At 45.1% G+C, this 24,079-nt stretch overlaps 1 protein-coding gene across 2 annotated transcripts; it reads right to left on the reverse strand.

Moving 5' to 3' along the window:
- Positions 1-1,437: 1,437 nt before the first annotated feature.
- On the reverse strand, positions 1,438-23,922 carry SRD5A1 (steroid 5 alpha-reductase 1). Of its 2 annotated transcripts, none has more exons than XM_070587232.1 (5): positions 23,359-23,922; positions 16,683-16,849; positions 13,301-13,402; positions 10,751-10,901; positions 1,438-3,389 (listed from the first exon to the last, which is right to left on the reverse strand). In XM_070587232.1, exons 1-5 carry the CDS (start codon positions 23,637-23,639, stop codon positions 3,323-3,325), a joined length of 768 nt encoding a protein of 255 aa, XP_070443333.1. In that variant the 5' UTR covers positions 23,640-23,922; the 3' UTR covers positions 1,438-3,322. The 2 variants fall into 2 exon arrangements, with proteins under 2 accessions (XP_070443333.1, XP_070443335.1); XM_070587234.1 differs by lacking the exon at positions 1,438-3,389 and adding an exon at positions 6,190-9,845 and having other exon boundaries at positions 23,359-23,884.
- Positions 23,923-24,079: the final 157 nt, after the last annotated feature.

A 24,079-nucleotide genomic window follows, 5' to 3' on the forward strand; every position in this document is an offset into this window, starting at 1 on the left:
CTCTGCTACATCTACACTTGTGAAAAAGAGCAAAAAACCTTTAAATAAAATTCCCCAATGGCTGGAAAGCAAAATCACCATTCCAAACAAAAATTAGTTTCCTAAAAATATTTAGATCAAAGCAAACCTAAGAAGTGCAACTGGAGACGACTCAGGATCATAATTATAGGAATGTTATTAAACTTCAGAATGCTATCAAGGTTACTTAGCAGAAACGCGCGGCCTTAAAAGCTAAAAATACGCTTGCTAAGGAATGAAGCACTTCCCCTAAGCAGTTACGAGCACAACAAAAATCTCTCCCCCAAATTAGACTAGTGAAAATAAGACAAAAGCAGATATTAAGAAGTTAGGAAATTACCATAATAAAAGTTAGAGTAAAACAAAAAAAGATAAACTTCGAGAATATCTAAGGAAGACAATAACCCACAAGGTTGGAATGTCCAAGTGGCCATGTTCTCCTCTACACCTGTCGGCACACCTTTCTCATTGCTGATCCATATGGAGCACATTTGAAAATCTCAAAAGAAATAGATGATTTTTTTTAAAAAGCAAAGAAATGATCCCAATGGCTAAGGTAGAAAACAGACCAATAACCATGTAAGAAAATTAAAAAATGCTCAAAATAGTAATCTCAAAAAAAGGGCATTCCTGTTAAAAATCACACAAGAATCCTGACAATCACCTCTATGATTCAATATTGTTCTTGAATTTCTTGCTGTCATAAGAATCAAACAACTAAAGCACCAGCTTTGAATATTTCAAAAAAGAACTTATTTGCAAATGATATGATGGCAAAGCTGGAGAGCCTAAGAATAACAAAAGAAAAAAGCTGGAATTCAGAAATAATTTCAGTAGCATGGCTGGATATGCCAAATATACAAACATCAATAGGTTTGATTTATCCTAGTTATGAAACGTACTTGGGGACGCATTCTTATTCACAATAAACAAAATATCAATTATGTAAAAATAACCTTAACAGAAACACACTAGATTTACATGAAGAATGAAGAATGTTACACAGCTCTACCAAGATAGAAAAGAACATTTGATGCTATGAAATTTTTTTTTGAAAGATTGGCATCTGAGCTAACATCTGTTGCCAATCTTCTTCCTCCTCCTCCTCCTCCCCCCAAAGCCCTCCAGTACATAGTTGCATATTCTAGTTGTGAGTGCCTCTGGTTGTGCTGTGTGGGACACTGCCTCAGCGTGGCCTGATGAGCGGTGCCATGTCCACGCCCAGGATCGGAACTGGTGAGACCCTCGGTCTCTGAAGCCAAGCATGCGAACTTAACCAGTCAGCCATGGAGCTGGCCAGACGAAACGTTAACATGAGTGGGAAGCAGATGTCAGGGCTGAAAACAATGTTACTGTCTGAACTTCTAGAGTGAAGAACTATTGACAGAGAAGAGCAAAACGGACGACTGACAAAACGACTGGACTTTTAACAGTAATTTTATTAATCTCCTTAATTACAATTAATACAATGACATAATTTACTAAATTACAGTCTTTAGGAAATGGAGGGCAGTGAGACGAGACAGATCAAGATTTATTCCTATGTTAATCGTTCATCCAGTGCGTGCCAGGAAAGTAGAAACTATGCAGCAGCTCTTGAGTTAAGGCAAACGTCTGTACATACGGGTCATTAAAATAACAAGGAAGCAGTAACAGAGGGAAAATTCACAGTGAGCTCCTCTAGCTCTCAGATGGACATCCTTCTGGCCAGGGACACCTTCCAGAACATGTGGACCCAACTCAATCAGGACAGACTCAGAAGTTTGAGCTTTTTTGAGGAGATCCGAAATATTTATTGCTTTACGTTTTTCAAGTAATTAGTTGGTCAGAAAAGGAGAAAATTTCCTGCAAAAACATTGTTTTTAGTTAAATTGAAGCATAGCCACATCAGGAAAAATTTTCTGAGTAATCTAAACCTAAGAGATTCTAAAAACTACGAACCTCCACAATACAGTTTCTCGTGAGGAAGGGAGCCCCTGCTTGGGAAGGCGAGCCAGAAGAAGAGTGGAGGGAGTCAATGGAGTATGGGGTGCCCAGGGGCCTCGGGAGCTGGGGTGCAGGAGGGCCTGCTCCCTCCCCAAAGTCAGCAGGCAGCAAAACGACAGGACATGACCTCAGGCCCCCTAGCACCATTAGTGGATCATGAGTGAACGCAAATTCTCTTATCTCCAGTTCTCTTTCGTTTCCACCTCTGGAAAGGTGATAGCAACAAGGCAGTGCTGTCCTAGTAGAGGAGGGCATCTTTACCATGTGCTCATTAGATTTTCTCAGAGGGGCCAAGAGATTCCACAGCCTTCTCACTAGAGATTTCTTTTAAATATCTGGCAATAAGTAGTAAACTGTATCACTATCATTTATCTGCATGGACCTTTTGAGTGCATCTAAAGTAAGAAATTCTTGGTCAAGATATCGTTTTGCAATATTGAGGGGTACTTTAAAAAAAGCCTTAAAAAATTCTAGTTCTACCTGGAAGGAACAAGAAAAATCATCTTATAGAAGAGACTAGTGATGGATCATGGCAAAGGACCAGAGATGGGGGGGGCTGCCCTGCTGCACTATCGTGCTCCGACCCGTGGGTCTCCAAGAAGTCCCTTTCATGGGAGACAAAGAAGGCTGCTCCTTATGAACACTCCCAGCGCTGGGCCCTGCCAGTGAAGTCACCTGGTGAGCCAGGCTGGAGCAAGTTCTGGATGCCCCTGTCTAGGCCTCACCGGGGCCTCGTACATCTCCCTTCTCTATCCCCAAGTTTTCCATTTGCACAGCACCCAACAGTGAGAGCTCATGAGTTTCCCTGAGGCCATGACCACCCTGTGGGTACCACAGCCTTTCTGACTCAGCAGGACGAGAGGGAAGAGAGAACCTCTGAAGACAGAGGAGGGGAGGGGTAACATCGCCTTTGACCCTGAGCCAAGTGTTGCAGGGAGTTGTAGGAGGAGAGAAATGTTTGGTCCATACAGGCCATCAAAGATGGCTTGTAAATTCTGGACTTGTGCACATTTAACTGTGCATAGCCCCAAGAGGTAAATCCAAAATCAGAGAAACAGTCAGCAGTCATTACCCAGAGTCCCAGCTTCCTGACCTGATGTGCAGTGTCTTACTTCAACCTGCATTTCTGCTTCAGTAGTTTCTTATCAGGTAGCTTACAAATTTTCTAGAAAAAAATTCCTAGAGCAAATCTTAGAAATCTTCATCTTAGCAAAGACGAAGTAGAAAGAAAATGAGAGAGAAACAATTCATTTATATGATCCCCAAGGAAACATTGTCAAAAAGCTTCAAGTTGAAGATAACTCCATTGACAATGGACTCAGACCAAAAATGGAATTATACTTTTCCTGAACTTCGGATAATCTTCAAATTTCTCAAGGTACCACCTAAAATAAGAAAAAATAACATTAAACAAAAGAAATAATTCTGTCGCAAACATTTAACAGATGCTAACAAAAGGGACATTATTTTTCATTATACAGGAATACTGAGCTTCTTCAAAGTAGGAATAAGAGCTTTGGCATTTCAGATACATAGTTTGATTTTGTCCATATCATGAATAATTAAATATATCTGATTATAAAGTGTGACTCACAAGAAGGAACCTATATAGTTCACCTTTCTATTGGCAAGGAAAATGACTGACATGTGATACAGATGCTGATAGCATGTGCCAGCCCTGGGAAGCAGGCAGACGGCGTGGAGGAGAGGAGCTGACCAGGCATATCTTGAATATCTTCTGGTGACTCGGATAGCTTTCTCAGGCCTAGGAGAGAACCACAGCTCCAGACCTCTGGTCTATTGCAAAGGCACCCAACTATGTGCTGGGTGACCCTCAAACAGACCTGGGAAAATGCAACATGGGGTTGCTCATAATGTGGCCCAGCACTCAGAACAAACAGGCATTTTAAGTTTCTATATAAATTGCATCAACAAAGGCACATGCATTCGTTTGGGGGTAACAGCTCCTTGAAAAGAGTGGCAACTAGGTGGATGGAGTAAAAATTAAAAGTAATTTCATAAGATGGAGAAATAGGCAGAAAAAAAGGACTTTCCATAAGCACCGAAGAATGCGAAACAGACTAAAAATCCTGATGGAAAACGATTAGCTATTTGTAGAAAAGGCAGAAATGTATGACAACAACAAATGCAAGGTGAGCCAGCTGAATCCTGTCGACTTTACACAAGTTAACACTGTAATCCACAAATGCAGAAGGATAACATGTTAGACCGCCATGGGTAATTTCAGATGCTGTTCTGTGTACTCAAAAAGGCACATGATGAGAAAAATCCTGAGAAGCTGCTCAGTGGACCTCTGGACCAAGCACCCCTCCCCTGACAAGAGGGTAGAGTAACAAGAGCTTTTTCCAGGTCAGTGATGCGGCTGGAGACCAGAGTGCCCAGCTCAGAATGTGGCTACAAATAATGGCAGCGCAAAGCTTGTGCAGGTGCATAACACATGTGCTTACTCATTAGTGATTGAAAGTTTTCAGCACACCTGTGCTAGGCTGAAGGTGTACCCCCCAAATTAATATGTTAAAAACCTAACACCCGCGGTGGTGGTATTAGGAGGCGAGGCCTTTGGAAGGTGCTTAGGTCATGAGGAAGGAGCCCTCAGGAATGGGGTTAGCCCCCTGATAAAACAGGCCCCAAAGAACTCCTCGCTCCTTCTGTCACGTGAGGGCACTGAGAAGTGTCGTCTGCAACCCGGAAGAGGACCTTCATGAGACCCGACCGTGCTGGCACCCTGATCTTGAATGTCCAGACTCTAGAACCGTAAGCAATAGACGTTTGTCATTTAAGAGCCACCTAGTTGATGGTATTTTTTGTAATTAGAACCTGAATGGACAAAGACAGCCTGCTAGGGGTCTAGGTCATGGACCACGAACAAGTTTCTAAGAGCTTCCACGTGGGTCAGCAGCACTGAGCACTGTGCACTGAGAGGCAGGGAGGCCAACTCCTCGAAACTGCCCACTGAAGAGGGACATACTGGTCCCAAAAGGGCGAGAGCAGAAGCTGATGACAGCTTAAAATCCACAGAGACAGGACAGCCATGTCCACACACACCTGCATGATGGTCTGAAGTGCTGTGCACTGGCTGACTCCTCACAAGTCGGAAAGAACGTTTGTCAGATCAAGAATTTCTCTCCCAATAAAGGGATGTTCTTCAAATACGTCAAATTTATTTCACAGAAATCATTACATGGGAACAAAATATACTCTGTTAAATGATTAAGTAGATTGAAATTTTCTCATTCATTTAATCACTGAGGTCACAAATCCACCTCAAGAAATTATATTTTAAGATTTATAGACATATGCGTATGTATAAATATTTTTTAAAGGGAAAGCAGCATGATTTCTACTATTTTTCTCACTCACCCTGGAATCAAACCTGACATGTGACACTGACCAGGGCTGGACACCAATTTTTTGTCTTGATTTTACTGTTGTCGAACCTGAACTAACAGTCCACTGCCTTTTTGTTGCAAGTGAAGTAATCCCCTGCTGGGGGATGCCCATTTCATCACATTGAGATTCTGCTCAATCTGAGATAATTCTTCAAGGCAGTTACTGTTTTTCTGGCTCACAAACAGCTCAGTGTTGCCAATTTTCTGGCGGAGACAGGTCACTGACAATTGAGTAAACACTTTCTGAGCAGCCACAAATCCTGCTTTTTGGATTCAAGTCTGATGAATGGGGCTGTGAGATGAAGGATTTCATAAACATATTCTGGTTAGGCCTTATTTTTAAAAAATCATTACACTATCAATCATAGTGTCTTGAAGACACACTGAATTCTTTTTTTTTTTGAAGAAAACTGGCCTTGAGCTAACATCCATTGGCAATCCTCCTCTTTTTGCTGAGGAACACTGGTCCTGAGCTAACATCTGTGCCCATCTTCCTCTACTTTATATGTAGGATGCCTGCCACAGCATGGCTTGATAAGCGGTGTATAGATTCATGCCCAGGATCTGAACCAGTGAACCCCAGGCCGCCAAAGCAGAACACACGAACTTAACTGCTACGCCACCGGGCCAGCCCCTGAATTCATTTTTTTAAGTGACATTAAACTTAACAAATAGGTAAATGTGCAGTGATTTTTTTATTTTAATAGAGTCCCTCCTCAAAGGTTGTCCTCAATGGCCGGCCCCCAGCTTCCAGGATTTAGGCGTGAACAAGTACCTGTCTGGGGGCGGCTCCGTGTCTGAGTGGTTAAGTTCGTGTGCTCCGCTGCAGCGGCCCAGGGTTCGGATTCTGGGCAAGAACATGGCACCGCTTGTCAGGCCAGGTTGAGGCAGCGTCCCACATCCCACAACTAGAAGGACCTGCAACTAAGATATACAACTACGTACGGGGCGGGGGTTGGGGAGACAAAGCAGAAAAAGAAAAAAAGAAGATTGGCAACAGTTGTTAGCTCCGGTGCTAATCTTTAAAAATAAAAAATAAATAAATAAATAAATAATTAAAAAAAATTAAAAAAAAAGTACATGTCTGTCCTCGGCTGTCATTTCACGGAGAGCTGCAAAAGCGTGTGCAGCCAGCGCATTGCCCCACTGAATAAGCGTGGCTGCTAGAGGCTGGCGGGGAAGAAAACGGTGTGAAAACATGCCTCCCTATAATTCCTAGACCCTTTGCCCTCCAACCATAATATCTGTTAGCAACTCAGCACAGTGGAACCAATATTTCCGATGTAGAGTCTAATGATCAACATAATCATTTATGAATTTAAATACTTCACTTCTAGCTGTTATAGAAAGAAATTCACTGTAATAAAATATTGCTTTGAGAACATTCTGAGAAATCAAATACAGTGCAAGGAATAGCCCCACGGATTGTCTTCTTTTAGAATCAATTTATCTGATGGTTTAATTAGTCGGGTTCGTTGGATTATTAACAAAAAAGGACAGCTTTGCTTTTGTCCTTGGTTTATAAATCCAACATTTCTGAACATACTTTCACCAAAGTGAACTGATTCATTGTTGATCCATTAGAATTGGCTTCGCACTGACGTCAATTTAAACAGCAAATGAATGACAAAGAGCCCTTTCAACTCATGAATCTTTCTGCAAAGAATACCTTTGGGCTTTCATTAACAGAGACTTCAATTTGCAAAGTGGAGTTATTTATTTTCTATTTCTCTAAGTTTCATACTCAAATGCTGACAGGGATCTGCCCCTTCCCTTTTCATTTGAGAAAACATCTTTGCAACTGACTTGGCATGCTCTTGCTTAATCTTCCTCTGATCCAATTTCTTAAAATATCAGTATTCTCTGGTTTGTTTTTATTATTAGAAACCAGCCAATATTCACTTTTTAATTATCTAATATAACCGACGTACAGGACTACATTTTCTCCCACAGGCGACGGCAGCGATGAGGTGGTGGTCTCGGGCCTCTGCTCTGTTGCTGGGAGGAGAAGGGATCCCCACATGCACAGGACATCAGGCTGGGCAGAGATTCACTGGTGGTTGTCATTGTTGTTGCATGAAATCTACCTTGGTGTTATGCATTTTGAGGATTTTGTTACACATATTTCGCCTAAAGTGGTAACATTATTTCAGTGAAGACTGTTTAGAATATGACTCTTTCTGGTTCTGAAAAAAGCATTCCATAGAAAAACAGCAGAAGATTTAGGGAAAACTCCAGTGTGACGTCATGTAACAGAGGAGAAAACTGAGGGCTTCGAAACTCATACTGGTTGCCCTTACTATGGCCCAATCGATTTTTAAATGGCCGAAAAGCTTGTGGGTTATTTCCTAGGGCGGCTATAACGAAGTGCCACCAACTGGGGGCTTAAAGAAGAGAAATCTATTGTCCCACTGCTCAGGAGGCCAGGAGTCCGAAATCCAGGTGTGGGCAGGGCTGCCCCCCCCAAAGCTGTAGGGCAGGCTTGGTTCTCTTGGTTCTCTGTCTCTGCCATCACATGGCCATCCTTCCGGTGTCTGTGTCTTCACACGACCTTCTCTTCTTCGTGTGCGGGTCTGTGTCCAAGTTTTCCTTTTTGTAAGGACACCAGCCATGGCGGATGTGGGGCCCACCCTACTGCAGTGTGACCTCATCTTACTGATTACACCTGTGATGATCCTTTCCCAAATAAGGCCACCTTCACAGGTTAGCCAGGGTTACGACTTCAGCGTGCTTCTGGGAGGACGCAATTCATTAGCCACAGCAGCAAAGCATTCCTGAACTGCAGCGTTTTCTGTTACTTGTGACACTGCACCCTTTTCCGGAGCCCTTTTTGGTATGAATGTTCTTCACACCTCTGTCGTCTCAGCAGGTCGGCGAGGCACACAGGTCCTGGCTCTTGGAGCTTGCTCGCCCCTCAATGTCTGTCTGTAAAGATGCCACACTCACTAGCACAGCCGAGCACCTCAAAACATGGGGGTTGTTCTCTTAGGATCTCAGTAACTCTCACGCTTTCAAGATAATGTCTTCGAATATTAGCTACCTAGGTGCTACGGCTCTGACCGCTCCGTCATTATCTCGAATAATCCTTAGCATCTTTCAATACGTGGTGAGCCTGGGCAACAAACTTAGGAATTTTCACTCTGAAAAGTCTGCATATTTTCCACTACGCCATGATATCTCTCTCTTCTTCTGTTGGCTTTTTACCTGTGTCCTCTTCCCAAAAGAGAGGACACATTCCGTGAAGTAGGACAACATTACAGATTTTTGTATGCCTCACAGCATTGGCGGCATCCGAGATTTTGATGTAATGTTCTGGAGTGAACGAAGCCAGTGAAGCGGTGCAGTGCTCTCCCTAGCTCAGAGGACATGCAGGATCAAGGTGGGCACCAGGGCAACCCGCCCAGGCCAAATTCCCATCATCGCTGCAGCATCAGTGGACCACTGCGATGCTGAGACGGGGCTGAGGTCTCTCCTTTCTCAACGAGACCTGCCTTCCAACCTGTCTGAGACTTTGTTCCCTGAGCCTCAGTGTCTTCATCTGTTGGACTGGAAAGATGCTCTCTAAGTTCACTTCAGCTTCAACATCCTCTATTTTTTATTTTATTGGTCAAATGGATCACAGGCCCTTTGGGGCTCTGATAAAGGCTGAGGCCCCACGCTTTGGAAAATGATGTGATTGGGGGGTGCGCAGAGCCCTGGAGCCCATCAGGGACCCAGGTCCACACAGTGGAGAGCCTCTGTGTGAATGAACACTGTGAGGGTCTGAGGCTGGGACGTCCCTCCAGCTTCGGGGTTTCCTCCAACTGCTGCTTTCTGTGGTCTGTCACTGCGCAGCCAGCATTCCCTGCTGTAGACAGCGCGTTCCAGGACAGATCCCAAATGCCCCGCTTGACAGTTAACTTCACCATTGAGTCCAGCAGCGTAAATTCAAAGAGGCTCAGAACGGGGTGGAGCCAACGATGTGCTGGCGTGTATCTGATGATTCCTTACAGGGTGGTTATTCTTCAGGTATTTGCACGGCTTTGTAACTTGTTTAGCTAAGAATGGTATAAACGGACTGGCAACTCAAATTAATATTAACATTTCAAAAATGTAACCTGAGGGGAAGAGAGACGGATTTGTAAACCCTGGAGCGAGGTCCTGCCTAACCAAGGGTGCTGCACTGAGGGGACCTCGGGAGAATCCTCTGTCCCCATGTCTGACCAGGAGGCAAAACCTTCAGCTAACGATTTGGGGGATAAGAAGGAAGGAGAATCCATGAAACTAAAAGTCACTGGACAGGAGAGCGGTGAGATTCACTTCAAAGTGACAATGACGACACATCTCAAGAAACTCAAAGAATCCTACTGTCAAAGACAGGGAGTTCCAATGAATTCCCTCAGGTTTCTCTTTGAAGGCTGGAGAATTGTTGATAATCACACTCCAAAAGAACTGGGGATGGAAGAAGAAGTGATTGAAGTTGATTAGAACAAACAGCGGGTCATTCAACCGTTTAGATATTCTTTTCATTTCTTTTCTTTTCCTTTAATCCTTTTTTAAAAAAATAGTTCTTTTGTAATGTGGTGTTCAAAATGGAACTGAAAACTGGCACCCCGCCTCTTTAAAACATCTGGTGATTTGAATTCTAGTGCCCATTATTCATTATCGCTTGTTTTCAGTGTGCTGATTTTTGGTGATGAAACCTCAGCCCCCTTCATACTGCCCTCTTCTTTCTAAAAATTACACGTGTGCACAGAGAGGGCACCTCTCCCAGGACTGTGCATTTTCAGGCTCGTGATAAATAAGAGCGACCAATGAGAGTGTCGATAATGACTTTCCAGTTGGCCCTGAAGTTCTAGCGTGTGACTGCTTCACTCCTGGGCTGTGCCTTTCCACGGGAGATGGAAGCTTTTCAGAGCTGAACTCTGAAAAAACAACCTTTCCTTAACTTGAAGCTACTTTTAAAAGCTGAGAGTCTGGACCAAAAGACCAGCTTAGAGTCAAGATGATAGAGATGGTGAGAGTAATGACTGACTCCAAAGATGGCTTCACTGAAGAGAAAGCATTTTAAGATTAAAGAAAAATCTTGTCAGAAGATCCCAGAAAGGTTCTAATTTCATCAGCAGATAAAAAAGTTATTCATGCAGACGTGTATACAACAGAACACTGCTCTTTGTGATTTTATTCATACTTTTTGGCCTGGGACATGGGTTTTAAATGGACATTGTCCGTACCAGCTTCATTAACAGAAACAAGAGGTTTGTAAAAACTGAAAAAAAATATAACTGGAAAATTGCTACAATAAGGTAGAAAACACATTAAAAATGCTAAACGTTATTAAGTGTTTTAAAACTTACTGGTGATGATGCTGTGCTCTGGTGAATAAAAAGCAGAATGAGAACAGAGCGAAGGCCCCACCCTGGATGGACCAGCTGGCCAGGGCGTAGCCACACCATTCCACCACTTCTCCAAAGTAGTTGGCTGCACTTATGTACTCAAATAAGCCTCCTGGAAGAAAGCAGACCAGGCAGTGCGTTCACCAAATGATGCCTCAGGAAATTCCGCCTTAAGAGATCCTTATTCAGAGAACATAAATTCCACTCTGGGAAAATAGAAGCTTTACAGAATTTTAACCGATGAAATATACTCAACGATACTAGCTTTACTAATTCTCATCACAATTTCTGGTAGTAACTAAATACCTATAACAACACCTACGATTTATCCGAACGTAAAATGCCACTGTTTTGATATACTTATATATCACTTCGCTAGTTCATGGCTCAAGGACAGAGAATACAGAATAACAATGAACAAACTGCCTTCACAAAAGGGACCTATATAGAACCTTAGACCAAAAATTGAAGACAATAGAAATTTTCAAGGATAGATTCATTCATTCATTCCTTCACTCATCAAATCTTCACAGATTCATCAGGTCGACATTATCGGCCAGACCCTGCTGTAGGCACTTGGGGTACTGCGTGGACAAGACCCCCCCATCTGGAACAGTAAATCCAGTGTACAAACCAGGGAAGTACAGAGCACGGCAGAGGCCTCGGGTGCTGTGAGGAACAGAGCAGGGGAGAGGCCTGGGAGTGGGGCTGGGGGCGGAGGGAGGTTGTGGTCACAGACGGTGGTTGGGACCCACCTGGCTGTGCAGGGGAGGCTCCATCCAAGACTTTCAGGGACAGCTGGGCTGCAGCTGTTGGGGTGGGAGCGCCCCAGGCAGGAGAAGCAAAGGCCCCGAGGCCAGACAGCAGAGCACACTCCCTGGACCACCTCAGGGCACAGGTGAAGGGATGTGGGGTTTGCAGGAGTTTGCGGTCATTTGAGTGTTGTGTTGTCCTCCCTGTATGGCTTCCAGGAAGATAAGTGGAGGAATTTCAAGCTAAGCACTGCCACGCGCTTTCTAGCTCCGCTGCAGTTTGACTTTACCTACAGAGGGCCTTTTTTTTTTTTAAAAGACTGCCACCTGGGCTAACATCTGTTGCCAATCTTTTCTTTTTTTTCCTTCTTCTTCTCCCCAAAGTGCCCCCAGTACATAGTTGTACATTCCAGTTGCAGGTCCTTCTAGTTGTGCCATGTGGGACACCTCCTCAGCATGGCCTGATGAGCGGCACCATGTCCATGCCCAGGATCCGAACCGGTGAAACCCTGGGTCGCCGAAGTGGAGTGCACGAACTTACCCACTTGGTCATGGGTACAGCCCTACTGAGGGTTTTGTTTCTTCATTTTTAGAAGCTCTATTGCTTCCTATCTTATGTCTGGTTGGTCTTTGTTTTATAGCGTATTACTTCTTTATTCATAATTTCAATCCTGTTTTATTTTTATTTATTTTATTTTTTATTTTCCTGAGGAAGACTAGCCCTGAGCTAACATCTGCCAATCCTCCTCTTTTTTCTGAGGAAGACTGGCCCTGAGCTAACATCCCTGCCCATCATCCTCTACTTTATATGTGGGATGTCTGCCACAGTGTGGCTTGCCAAGTGGTGCCATGTCTGCACCCGGGATCCGAACCAGTGAACCCCGGGCTGCTGAGGCAGAATGTGCACACTTAACTGCTGAGCCACCGGGCCGGCCCCAACCCTTTGTTATTTTTTAAATATCTAGTATTCACTTTGTAATCTGCTTCTGTGAATTCTAAGACCTGAAGTCTTTCAAGTTCATCGACACTCATTCATCATCCTTTGTGCTGACATCTTTCCTCGTGGGCTCTGCAACCTTCCAGGATGGCTCTTATTCCGTGGTCCGTGGTCCGTCAGGCTCTCTATGGCCCGAGTTAAAGGCAGATGCTCCCAGGGATCTGGGCTCGTGCTGGCCGACGCGCGAGGCCGCCACCCGCTAGGACCACACAGATCCTCGTGCACGGCTGGAGGTTTTTTGTACCATTCAAGCGGGGTGAATTTGGGCTACAAGCCAGCGGGAGGGCAGCCGTGGTTACGGACTCTCACCAGGCGCCCTCTGGACTCCGGCACTTGCTTAGATGTTGCCCTCTGAGGATTACTTCCTTTCTTGATACTGACACATTTAAACAGATTTTTTAAAAGTTTCATCCAACATTTTTAATTGTTTTCAGAAGGAGGATCAGTCACATATCACGTCTATTACCAGAAACAAAGTATCGGACGCTCTTGTAAACCAGGAATTCTTCCTTATACTCTCTTTCCAAACACAGATATAACTGGAGTGTCCTTTTTGCTAATAACCATTTGGTTACCCAGAGTTGGTTCTTTTATCATTCTAATGAAACAATAATCGTAATTACTGCTATTAATAATGGCAACTCACATTGAAAACTTGCAACTAACAAATACTGGACTTTACTTGTTAGATCTGGCAAAACTAACACAGCAAGGCACCAGGCAATGCCACTTGACAATGACTTCTCCACTCTCAGTACCTACCCCTGGGTATTTTGTACTCGGTCTCCCCTGGTTTCCTGAGATTTCTTAGGATATGATCTGAATGGATGTTTATCAGCATGCCTATTAACCACAGGACAAAACCTAAAGAAAAAAATACACAAGACTATTATGAGTAACGAACTACAAAATTTGAGAGTCCAAGCCTGAATGAATACTATCACAGTAATCTTTCATATGATCATTATTAGTACAACATCTTAGCCATAATTGATAGGAAAAAATCATTATAATAAACATTGCCTTTTATTTAAAAGATAATTTATAAGCACTGCTCTCAAGTATGCTAAATAGGGCTTAGTTTTTCTAATAACACTAATAAATTATCTAATCCATTCAAAATACTTTGACCTGTTGGCCACAATCCATGGTTTTAGGATGACTGGTATGATTAGAAACAGGACTTCTGACTTTGGCACAAGGCTTCTTCCTAGAAAAAGGGGTTACTGTCATCAGGGAGCCAGCCCACGGGATTACTCATCCTCACGACAACTGTGGGAGGCAGGACCGCCCTCTCCATGTGCAGAGGAGAGGGAGTCCCAGCACGCGGTCTCATAACGAGATGTGTTCAGGCCCCTGGAGAGGTGGTGGTTCCTAAAAGACAATCCCTGGTTCTCTTCTTCCTTGGTCACCTCTTTGAGCAATTTAATGCACACCCACCACTTCCCCCACTACTAATTTCCTGCTCGCTCAGCGATCAGCATTCCTGGATCTGTTCATCCACTACTGCTCCCGACAAAACTGTCAACCGCCAGCTGTCCGGCTCATCCGAGACATCCCAGAGCATCCCCGATGTCTTATCTCCCATTCTTAAACGTCTGCAGAGGTTTTCTATCACTTAAAGGAGTACCTTTAAGTTACTAGCATCTTAATAACTTACTAAGTCACATTCTTACTAGTATCACATCAATTAATTCCAATAAGAAAAGATAAAATGCAAAAATAATGTTTCATAAAAAGAACCACTTCATTTGATAAAAATTTAATTCGATTGTTCTCAAATATTAAAAGAATGTCAATGGCAAATTGTGCTTAACGGTAGCATTCAATTCAGTATCAAAGAAACGTACACTTGGAGTAACATTATTATTAATTATCATCACTTTTCCCAGTGACCTAAAATAATTTTTCAGTTACAATGGGGACATGTAGGACCTTGTGGTCTACAGAAAGGGTCTCAAGATTTCTTCCTTCTGATTTCACCACTGTAGGCAGAATTTCTTTAGACAGAAATTATAAACAGTTTGCACCAAATTTTGTAAAATGTTTAATAAGTCACTTATTGGATCCATAAATTTATGGTTGATTTGCTACCTTTTCGCATTTCAGTCTGTCACCTCTGGGTAATTTGACCCCCAATTTGAGGTTCCAGAAAGAAGCACTTTCCCCAAATTCCATGCTTACTTTATTTCTCTTCTAAGAGACAAGCTCCCTTAATTGCCTAGATTGGTAAAAAAAAAAACTAGTATTTGTGCTCATCTAAGCCAAATATTTAATTCCATTTTTAGGGGTCTTAAAACCTTCTAGATCAACCACTTTTATTTGCTCTGAAAGACTTTCTGTTAGGATATTATTATTATTACTTACTTAGCTCTCATAGTAACTATGTAAGTGTAATTAATTATTCACATAATTTCATGTAGTCTCCTTACAAAAACTATAAACTCTACAAAATAAATATAATACACAAAAGGTAACCTAGTTTGTTTCCCAATTGGCATATTTTTTCATTTTCAAATCTTTCTGTTTAATTGTAGAAAATTCTAGAGGTTTGTATACAATTTATTGGTGTCTTGACTTTTAGACCAGCTTCAAGGCATCTGCAGGTGATGTGGTCTGTCTGCCAAGCTCCTTTAAATGACATTTAAATTCACAGACCAAAAGGATTCTTTGCTTTGTTGTTGTTTATCAAAAGTATCCAAACAATTCATCACAGTCCTGTTAGAATCTCAAATAAATATTTAAAACCTTTATCTTTTTAGTTAAAAAACAAAATCCCCTTCCTCCTCGACCTCGTAGCCTTCCTTGGGGAGAACCAGCGAGGTCAGCTGGTTTCAACTCAGGCTCTGCTCCTGCCTTGATTTAGACCTCGGACCGACGGCTCATGCCTCTGACCTTTCCCTTCTCACCTGAGAAGGGCCTAATTTCTGCCCTTTTCAGGACCGTGGGAAGCAGAATGTGTGTGTGGGCAGAAGCCAAGCCTTCTTCAAGGAGCTCCAAAGCCTGTTCTTCCTGCTTCTTCGGGGTCGGGGCAGAAGAAAATTGGGTCGTCAAAGGGCAGGTCAATGAGAAGACAGATGTGGCAGTGCACAAACAAAATTAGCCTAGCATTTCCTGGAGACACAGATGTGGAGCCAGAAAAGGATCTTAAAAACATTCCCCTCCATCCTTCCCGTGAGAGATGAGGAAACAGAGCTCTCAGTGCAAAATTTCCCAGGTCTGACGAGGGCATAGCCCTTGGAAGATTTTAATCCACAGAAAAAAATACGGCTGAGAAACGTGAAATGCTCTGTCAACAACAAAGGACTATGCAAATATTAGTTTTCTCTATTATTACAAATTCATACACATAGAGAAAAAGCCAAGTGGAATATAAGGTTGCTTCATGTAGCTTAAGGTAAAGTCCTGTGGGGAAGTTTGAAAATTTGATGGACTAATTTCAGACACAGTTTGCTACCAGGGGGCAAGCTACACCTGAATGCACTAGAATTTCTAAACTCTAGGACAAACTACATAAATATACAGGAGAACCTTCCTTATAAACAAGAGCCCCAAGATCACATATTTTTAATGCTCTTGCAAATATTTTTGATTGCTAATGCTTTATTTTCATTTTTGCTCAGAATTTTAAGGTTATCATTAGAACTCGGAAATATACATTAATTTACATTAATTGATAAAAAGAAAAACCAAACGTTTATTCAAGTTAGTGTAATCATAAAAGTCTAATTGCCTTCTTGGGAGATAATCCAGTCTGACTTTTTCTCATGTTCCGGAAGAAACCGCAGGAGGTTTAATGCCTGTCTTAGATTACATGGTCAACTGGTGGCCACGTCTCCTCAAACCTGGCACGCCTCCCACTCTGCTGGAGCTTGTTGCTATTTTTAGGCTTGCCTTTCAAACAGGTATTTGCACATTCAGTGCCTGAGTGGGCAGACACCAGGCACCTGCGTCATCGTCCACTGCTGATGGTGTGCTGGGACAGCCTGACTACCTCCGGTGCTCTGGCCCCCTGCTGCTAGGTCAGGGACCATCACGGACTCTTTGTTCTCTCGAGAAGAGCAGACTTTGTAACTGAAAACTACTGGAATATGAAAATTAAAGTTATGACTCGAATGACAGAGTGCCTCACTAAGACACCCACCTGTCAGGAATCGGGGGTCAGTGACCCAGTCATCAGTGTACACCGCATACTGGCTCAAGTATCTGCTTTGCAAGTAGCCGTTATAGGTACAGAACATGAATGCCAACACACACAAGTGCAACGGCATCGGCTTTCCTCCTCGGATCAGAAATGGGAAAATCAAGCACCTTCGGAAACAGGAAACAGAAGCAAATTTTAAAAAGCACAAACAACCAACAATAAGGAATATGATTGTTGCAATTCTATTTTAAATGTCTTGGACTTTTAATCTTGCTTCCTTGTACAAAAGTCATTCCCACTAATACTTGTATTGGTTTACTATATCTGTCGAAAGCAGAATTTCCCACATTTCAATAATCTACGCCATAGTGCACAAACTCAGGATTCTAATTATACAGAATGTGAAACAGACACATGGAGTTAGAGAAAACAGGCTTCAAGAGTCTCCCAAAATTTCCACTACCCTAAAACCAGTCACTCATTCTAGTCTGAGCAATACAATTTGGAGGACACCATCTCATCCATCACCATCACAGAGGCTGTCAGTCACTGAGCGCCACCTGCAAGGCCTCCTAGCTTCCGGGCAGGAGCCACTGCTCCCCACATTTGACAGAGGACAAGATTAAAACTCAGAGTAGATAAGTAATCTGCTCAAGGTCACAGGGCCAGTGAGTGGCTGAGTTTAACCGTAAACCTTGGTAATTCAAAGATCATGTCTTCTTTTATACCACACTACTTAGGTGACACTACCAAAAGCTTAAAGACAAAATATAAGGACAAGAAATTAGGAACTTATGGAAAGGATGCAAGATTTTATTTTGTGTTTGATTTTCTCTTTAAAATAAATGTGTAATATACTGAAAGAGGGGACATCACTACATATTCTATAGACCTTTAGTGGACAATAAGGAGCTATTACGAATGACTTTATGCCAGTAAATTTGACAACCTGGACGAAAATAGGCAAAATTCCTAAAAGACACAGATGACCAAAACTGACCCAAGAAGAAATCAACAACTTAAATAGTTCTCTAACAATGAAAGAAATTGAATTTAGACCTATGAAATTAGAGAAAAGGCAAAACTAGAGTCAGGAGAGGTGATGAAGCACAAAGAGATATTTAAGGGGAACACAACTGTTCTATATTTTGATCATGGCGATGATTACACACCTGTACACAATCATCGAAATTGATCAAACTATAGACTTAAAATGAGTGAATTTCATTGTATGTAAATTATACCTTAAAACAAGGAAAAAATGTAAAAGCTTACTATTTGTTTCCATTCTGGTCATCTACCCCAGGGTGGAAACATACTTAATTATTAACAGTAATAGTAGTAGCATGATAATCATAATATAATGTTGGCTGTGCATCTCCAAGGCGTTCTCTCCCCCACAGTCTCACTCAACCCCTTGAGAGAACATTCACAAGAATCAAAAGCAGTCTTCAAGGTTCTCGCCTTGTTCAGACCAACTCCCCAAAGAAGACTTCATACAGGGTTAGGGCAAAGCAGTAGTTGGGTATGAAGCATCCATTTGGCTATGATGTCATGAGTGAGGCAGTTATTTATCTGGAAGCTAGAGTGTTGGCAAGCACCTAAAAAGAACAGGGAATCCCGGCCTCTTCCCTCTGCTTTGTGGAAACATGATCCTTACCTGGGCAGATAGTTGGTACAGTGGGCTGGCATTTGGGATGCAGGCTCACTGTGAACGCTTGCACTGTGAGAGGCCAACATTGCCTGTGGATGGAGAGGATTGGGTCTCGAGTGGGAAAGTGTGTGTGTCTTGGACCAGCGTGGGCTCCCTTAAAAACAGGCAGAGATTTTGCCTTGGGATCAGGCATTGTTGTAATGGTGCTTTTCCGGGCCCTGTTCCTCAGCCAGGGCAGAGGGCCTCGTCAGACCCAGCGGAGACACTCAATGGTGGAAGACAAAGCGGTTCTCACTCTATGACTGAGTGCACAGACCTGAGAAGCGCCCAGGGTGAACAGCCTCATTTCCAAAGTGAGAGGAGGGCATTCTTGAACCATGGGGAATGGACAAAGGAGAAGAGGATGAGAAAGTGGAGAGAAAACTCTCCTGGGAGCTAAGTTCTCAAGGAATTACCCAGGAGGCAAACTGCAGTATAGAACTGAGTGTGAGAACTCCCAGTTTGAAGAAATATAGAAGAAAGAGTAGGAAATAAGCATCATGGGAGAGGCAAGTGCTGGCCTTGGTTTTGAAAGATCCCTGTTAAAAATCCAGAGTACTCAGTTCATAAGAGACTGGGACTGTTGACCTGAACAAAATCCACGCTAAACTCAACACAGGATAATAGGAATGCAGGGCCAAAAGGGGAAAGGAAAAACTTTCTGATGCTGGAAATATACAGAATAGATACTGAAAGAAAATGATCTAGGGAAGAGCTCTGGGCTAGCTCTCACAAATTTCTAAATTATAAGTGAATGAGGTGTTAAAGAAGCAACTTGGGGAAGACATTCTGCAACTGTGGTAGTCATTCCCCTCCAGGAAATGAAAACATGGGAGATGTTCCCTCTGGGAGATGAGAATCATGTACAGCAAACTTTTGATAGATTTCTCCCAATTTGGTTTCAAGTTCAAGACTGACTTCTGAAGAACTGGCAAACACTGGCTGGCACCTTGTAGAGGTGAAGCCCAAACCTCTGTCGTTTGATCTTCACATCCCCTCCCTCATCTGCCACTCGTGATCTTTGCCTGTGATGGCAACATGAGTCTAGATCAGGTGTCAGCAAGCTGCGGCCCCAGGGCCCAATCCAGTCGACCACCTGTTTTAGTACCACCTGTGAGCCAAAAACATTTTTTACATTTTTAAATGGGGGGGGGGGTGAATCAAAAGAATATTTCATGATACGTGCAAATTACACGAAATTCAAGTTTCAGTGTCCATACATAAAGAAGTATGCACTCGGGGGGCCAATCAACACCTCTCAGTGTGGCCCCCAACCAGTCAAGGTCTGCAGTCACCTGGCCGGGAAAACAGGCTCCACATGCCCAAGTGGGATGCCTAACCTCTGTTAAGTGGAGGTGCAGTGGATGAAGAAGTAAGCCAGGGACTCTTTGCCACGTGAGCAAAGGCAGGCGTCCCACATATAAAGTAGAGGAAGATGGGCAGGGATGTTAGCTCAGGGCCAGTCCTCCTCAGCCAAAAAGAGGAGGATTGGCACCAGGTAGCTCAGGGCTAATCTTTCTCAAAAAAAAAAAAAAAAAAACAAATAAATAAAAAAAAGAAAAAGGCAGCCTGGCTTCAGGTAATACTGAAAAAACTTGCTTGGCTGGATAGAATGCAGCAGAATCTGAGGTGAGGCAGCAGCTTCCAGGGCAATAGCCAGGGACTCTGACAAAGGCAGAGCAGCTCTGAGCTGATGTTGGTGACAAGGGGAAACCACTGCCCACTTCTAGCATGCATGTGTCCCAGGTGAGCAGGTAAGGGCTCAGATGCCGCTCCACACACAGCAAAACCAAGGGCGGCATGAGAAGACGCTGCCTGTGCCCTCAAGAACTCAGAAGCCTATGATCAGCAGGAGGCGACCTGGGGGCAGACAGGACGCAGGTGAACACTACAACTACTGAGGGCCTCTGGACAACCAAGTTGTTGCGTTGTGGATTAAAAACATTCCTACAAAGGTCCTTCGCCATCCTTGGGGGATTGGACAGGACCTCGTGCAGTTTTTCCTACAGCTGTCCCCTGTCCCCTTCCTGGCTGGCCTTCCCTTCCCTCCATGGCTCTTCTGCCAAAAAGATCCAGAAGCTGTTCCACAATCTGTCTGGCGCTCCTTGACTCCCTATGGGAATATCTTGTCTCTATGCCCCCAATAACGAGTACAGTTCCAGGTACACAAACCTCTCCTCAGTAAATGTGTGCCGAATAAACACAGGAAAACGCCCAGGCCTCCGTCTCCTATAAGCAAACACACCTTTCCGCCTCACCCTGGGAGGCCCCTCTAGCTGGCTTTGGTCCTCACCACTCCCTCATGAGGCTCAAACTCCACTAGGGCAGAGCCTTGCCTCACTCGTCAAAGCTTAGCACGGGGCCTCTGAAGACATCTGCCAAATTCCCGAAGTCAATACCTGCTTCGGGCTTGTTGGAGCTTGTCCCTAGTTGGTTTCTCTTCCACCAGCCCGATTCAGGCTGGCATTCATACAGTCTCCTTTCTCACTCAGCCTGGTGTCATCTGTGGCACCCTGTACAAACGGGGGGCTCTGTACACGTTGACTGGCTCAGTGGATGGGTTGAAATAAGTGCTCAGTGTTGTATGCGTTTCGGTCCTCCCCAAGCGCTCACTGACTTAGGTCAAATGACCGTTTAATAAATTAGTTGCTTGGGTAGAATGGAAAATGTTTATCTTCCTATTTGGAAAACTTAAATGTCCCCAAAACACACAGGCTATGAGTACAGTAACATGTACAACTTGAAAAAAGTAGCCCAGCTGTTTAAAAAACTAGACCTGACACAGCAAATCCTCGGGAGCAGAGTATTTAAAGCCACTCATCTTGGAACTAGGGGTTTTAGTCCCAGCGATCTCGCGTCGAACAGCCTTGGGGAAAAGTGAATTCTCTGTCTCAGTGGCCACATCTGGATGAAACGAGCAATTCAAGTTCTATCACTCTAGAAGTGACTCTGGTCTTTCGGGAGGCTGCATTGAGTCTCCCACCAGAGCGAGCCTAGATACAATTAAACACAGTGTCTTAAATTAAAAAGTTTCGACTCCAGGCTTTCAGACAAGGCCCTGTAAAGTGCTGCCTTTACCCCTTTCCGATGCCATGTCTTTACAAGTTCTTTATTGGAACTCAAAGCTGGCAGCAATGTGCATGAGTGACATGAAGAGAATGTACGTGGATGTGCCCATTTGCATGGCAATATAAAACGGTATTATTTACCAATATTGACCATTCAGATTTGCCAGCACCATGCAAGCATTTTATGGAGTTGCCTTTATTTCATACGCATGCCAATCCCACAGGATGGTCGCATCACTGTGCCCATTTCACAGATGGGGAAGCCCTGCTGCAGGGCAGCTCGGTTACTTATCTTAGTCCTGAGTGTTGGGGGTGGGATAACACCTGGCAGGCTGACTCCAGAGCTGGTTTCTGGCCATTAGAGAAATGGACAGGGACAGACACAGGTTCTGGCACATTTACAGCGAAGCATATACAGACATGCACATATTATTAATATCCAAATTGCAGTAATGCTCAATCACATTACAAAAAAATCTGGCAGGGTGACAATAACCTTGTTTAATGGAATACTCTTGGAATGTCAGGGACACAGGACTCAGAAAGCCTTTTTGAACACTGACACTGCCCATTCAACGTGCCTGCATAAGAACAGATGGGGACACATGCTGAGCCAGGAATGCTAGTCCTGAGAACCAGATGAAGAGAGGTTTACACATACACACACACTTCTTCCTATGTCTCTACGAAGTGGCTGTTATAAGGGGGGGGACCCAAAACAAGAGAGGTCAAGTAACTGGCCCACAGTCACAGAGGAAGTGAGCCCCACTCTCTTGGATGCAGAGAACATTCTTTTCACCTGTGCAGCCTTGTCAAGTCTGAATGAAAAATCTTAAAATTTTATTTTAAACTTTTCTTCAGCCATTTGGTTTAGGTGTATAAAAGTTAAAGCCTAAGGCTGGAGAGAGCCCCCAACTTATTAGAAGACCTGAAAACCAAAGATTTGGAAGTCACCTTTAGGACTTTATCTGTGTGTAAGGTCACTTCTCCGAAAACCACTGCCAGGGTCCTGGGGACCCTGCACAAAGTCCAGGTGAGAGTCCCTGAGAGCGGTGGGTTCAAGCTGAGACAGCCCCTACTGTAAGGGGGAAAGAAGTCCTTTTGGGAAGCCAGGTTTCTAAGCTGCAGGTTATCACTTGGCTGGGAGAAAACACCTCTACCCACACCAAACAAAAGGGGAAACGCAGAAAAGGAGCAGAAAAAAGTTGCTTAGGGTGACTTGAGATCACCTGCATTTACCTAAGACACCACCCGATAAAAGGGATCCAAGTTCAGGATTATGAGGTAGTTACCTTCTAGATTAAGGTTTACAGGAAACTCTTTTCTATTACTGCCTTTTAATTCCTCACTAACCGTCTCCCTGTCTCCCCCACTTTTCAGACATGTTTGTTTCCAAGCTAACTCCCCGGCCAGCAGACACAGGGAGACAGCGCTGGGGTGTTGGGAGGACTCCAGGAAGTCGGGGTGAAGAGAGAGGACCCAGGGAGGGGTCGACAAGACGAGGGTGCCTGGGGGGCGCAGGGTGGTGGCACCGGGGATGGCCGGGGGGAGAAGGCTACAAGAAGGCGCTGGGGGAGGGGGGGGGAATAAGGAGAAGACCCTGGGAGCGGAAGCCATGAGCGTAGGCAGAGGGAGCTGGGCCGGTGGGCACAGGAGAGGCGCCGGGCAGGGGGTGCAGGCAGAGGGGGCCAGGCCTGGGGTGCAGAAAGAAGGAACCAGGCCGGAGATTGTAGGCAGAGGGAGCCGGGACAGGGGTGCAGGGAGAGGGCGCCGGGCCGGGTGCAGGGAGAGGCGCGGGGCCGGGGTGTAGGGGGAGGGCGCCGGGCCGGGTGCAGGGAGAGGCGCGGGGCCGGGGTGCAGGCAGAAGGAGCCGGGCCAGGGGCACAGGGAGAGACGCGGGGCAGCCGGCCGTTACCGTTGCACGTAGTGGACGAGGAACATGGCCAGGAGAATGCTGTTGGGCCAGCGTTGGAGGCGATCGGCTGCCGCCCCGGCGCACACGAAGAGCGGCACGGCCAGCGAGGGCAGCTCTTGCACAGCCCAGGCGGCCCGCGCCGGCAGACGAAAGCCGGAGCGCGGGGACAAGTGGCGCCCATAAGGAGAGCTCACCAGCTTCAACACCACGAAGCACAGGCAGGCCGCGGCGCACAACAGGTAGGCGAGCGCGTCCAGCAGGAAGCGCTCAGCCAGCTTCATCGTGGGGCACGGCGGGCGCGGTCCATGGCCCGGCGACTGCGGCAGGCAACATATAGGGCGGCGGCGAGGGGGCGGGAGGCGCGGTTACTCGAGACCCACGCGGGCTGCGAGCTCCCCGGGTCCGGATCCGCACGCTGGAGGGGGCGGTCAGGAGGTGCGCGGGGCGCAGCGGAGGGCGGGCCGCGGGCGTGCTGCAGAGCGGCCCGCCTCGCCCACTCGGCAGGAGCCCCGCCCCACCTCAGGCCCAGCACCGCCCACACGCCGGAGTCCCCGCCCCCTCCCTGGCCCGCCCCACCCCCGCCGTTCTGCGCACGCGCGACCCCGGGCTGTCCGCGGAGCTGCCTGAGGCCGCGCGGGAAACCTGGACGCTGGCGCGCAGGCACCTGTGGACTCCTCTTTGGCTCAGCTGTCCCACGCGGGGCTGGCGGCGGTTCTTCCCG

This window comes from Equus przewalskii, chromosome 20, assembly GCF_037783145.1.
Source record: "Equus przewalskii isolate Varuska chromosome 20, EquPr2, whole genome shotgun sequence".
Classification (NCBI taxonomy): domain Eukaryota; kingdom Metazoa; phylum Chordata; class Mammalia; order Perissodactyla; family Equidae; genus Equus; species Equus przewalskii.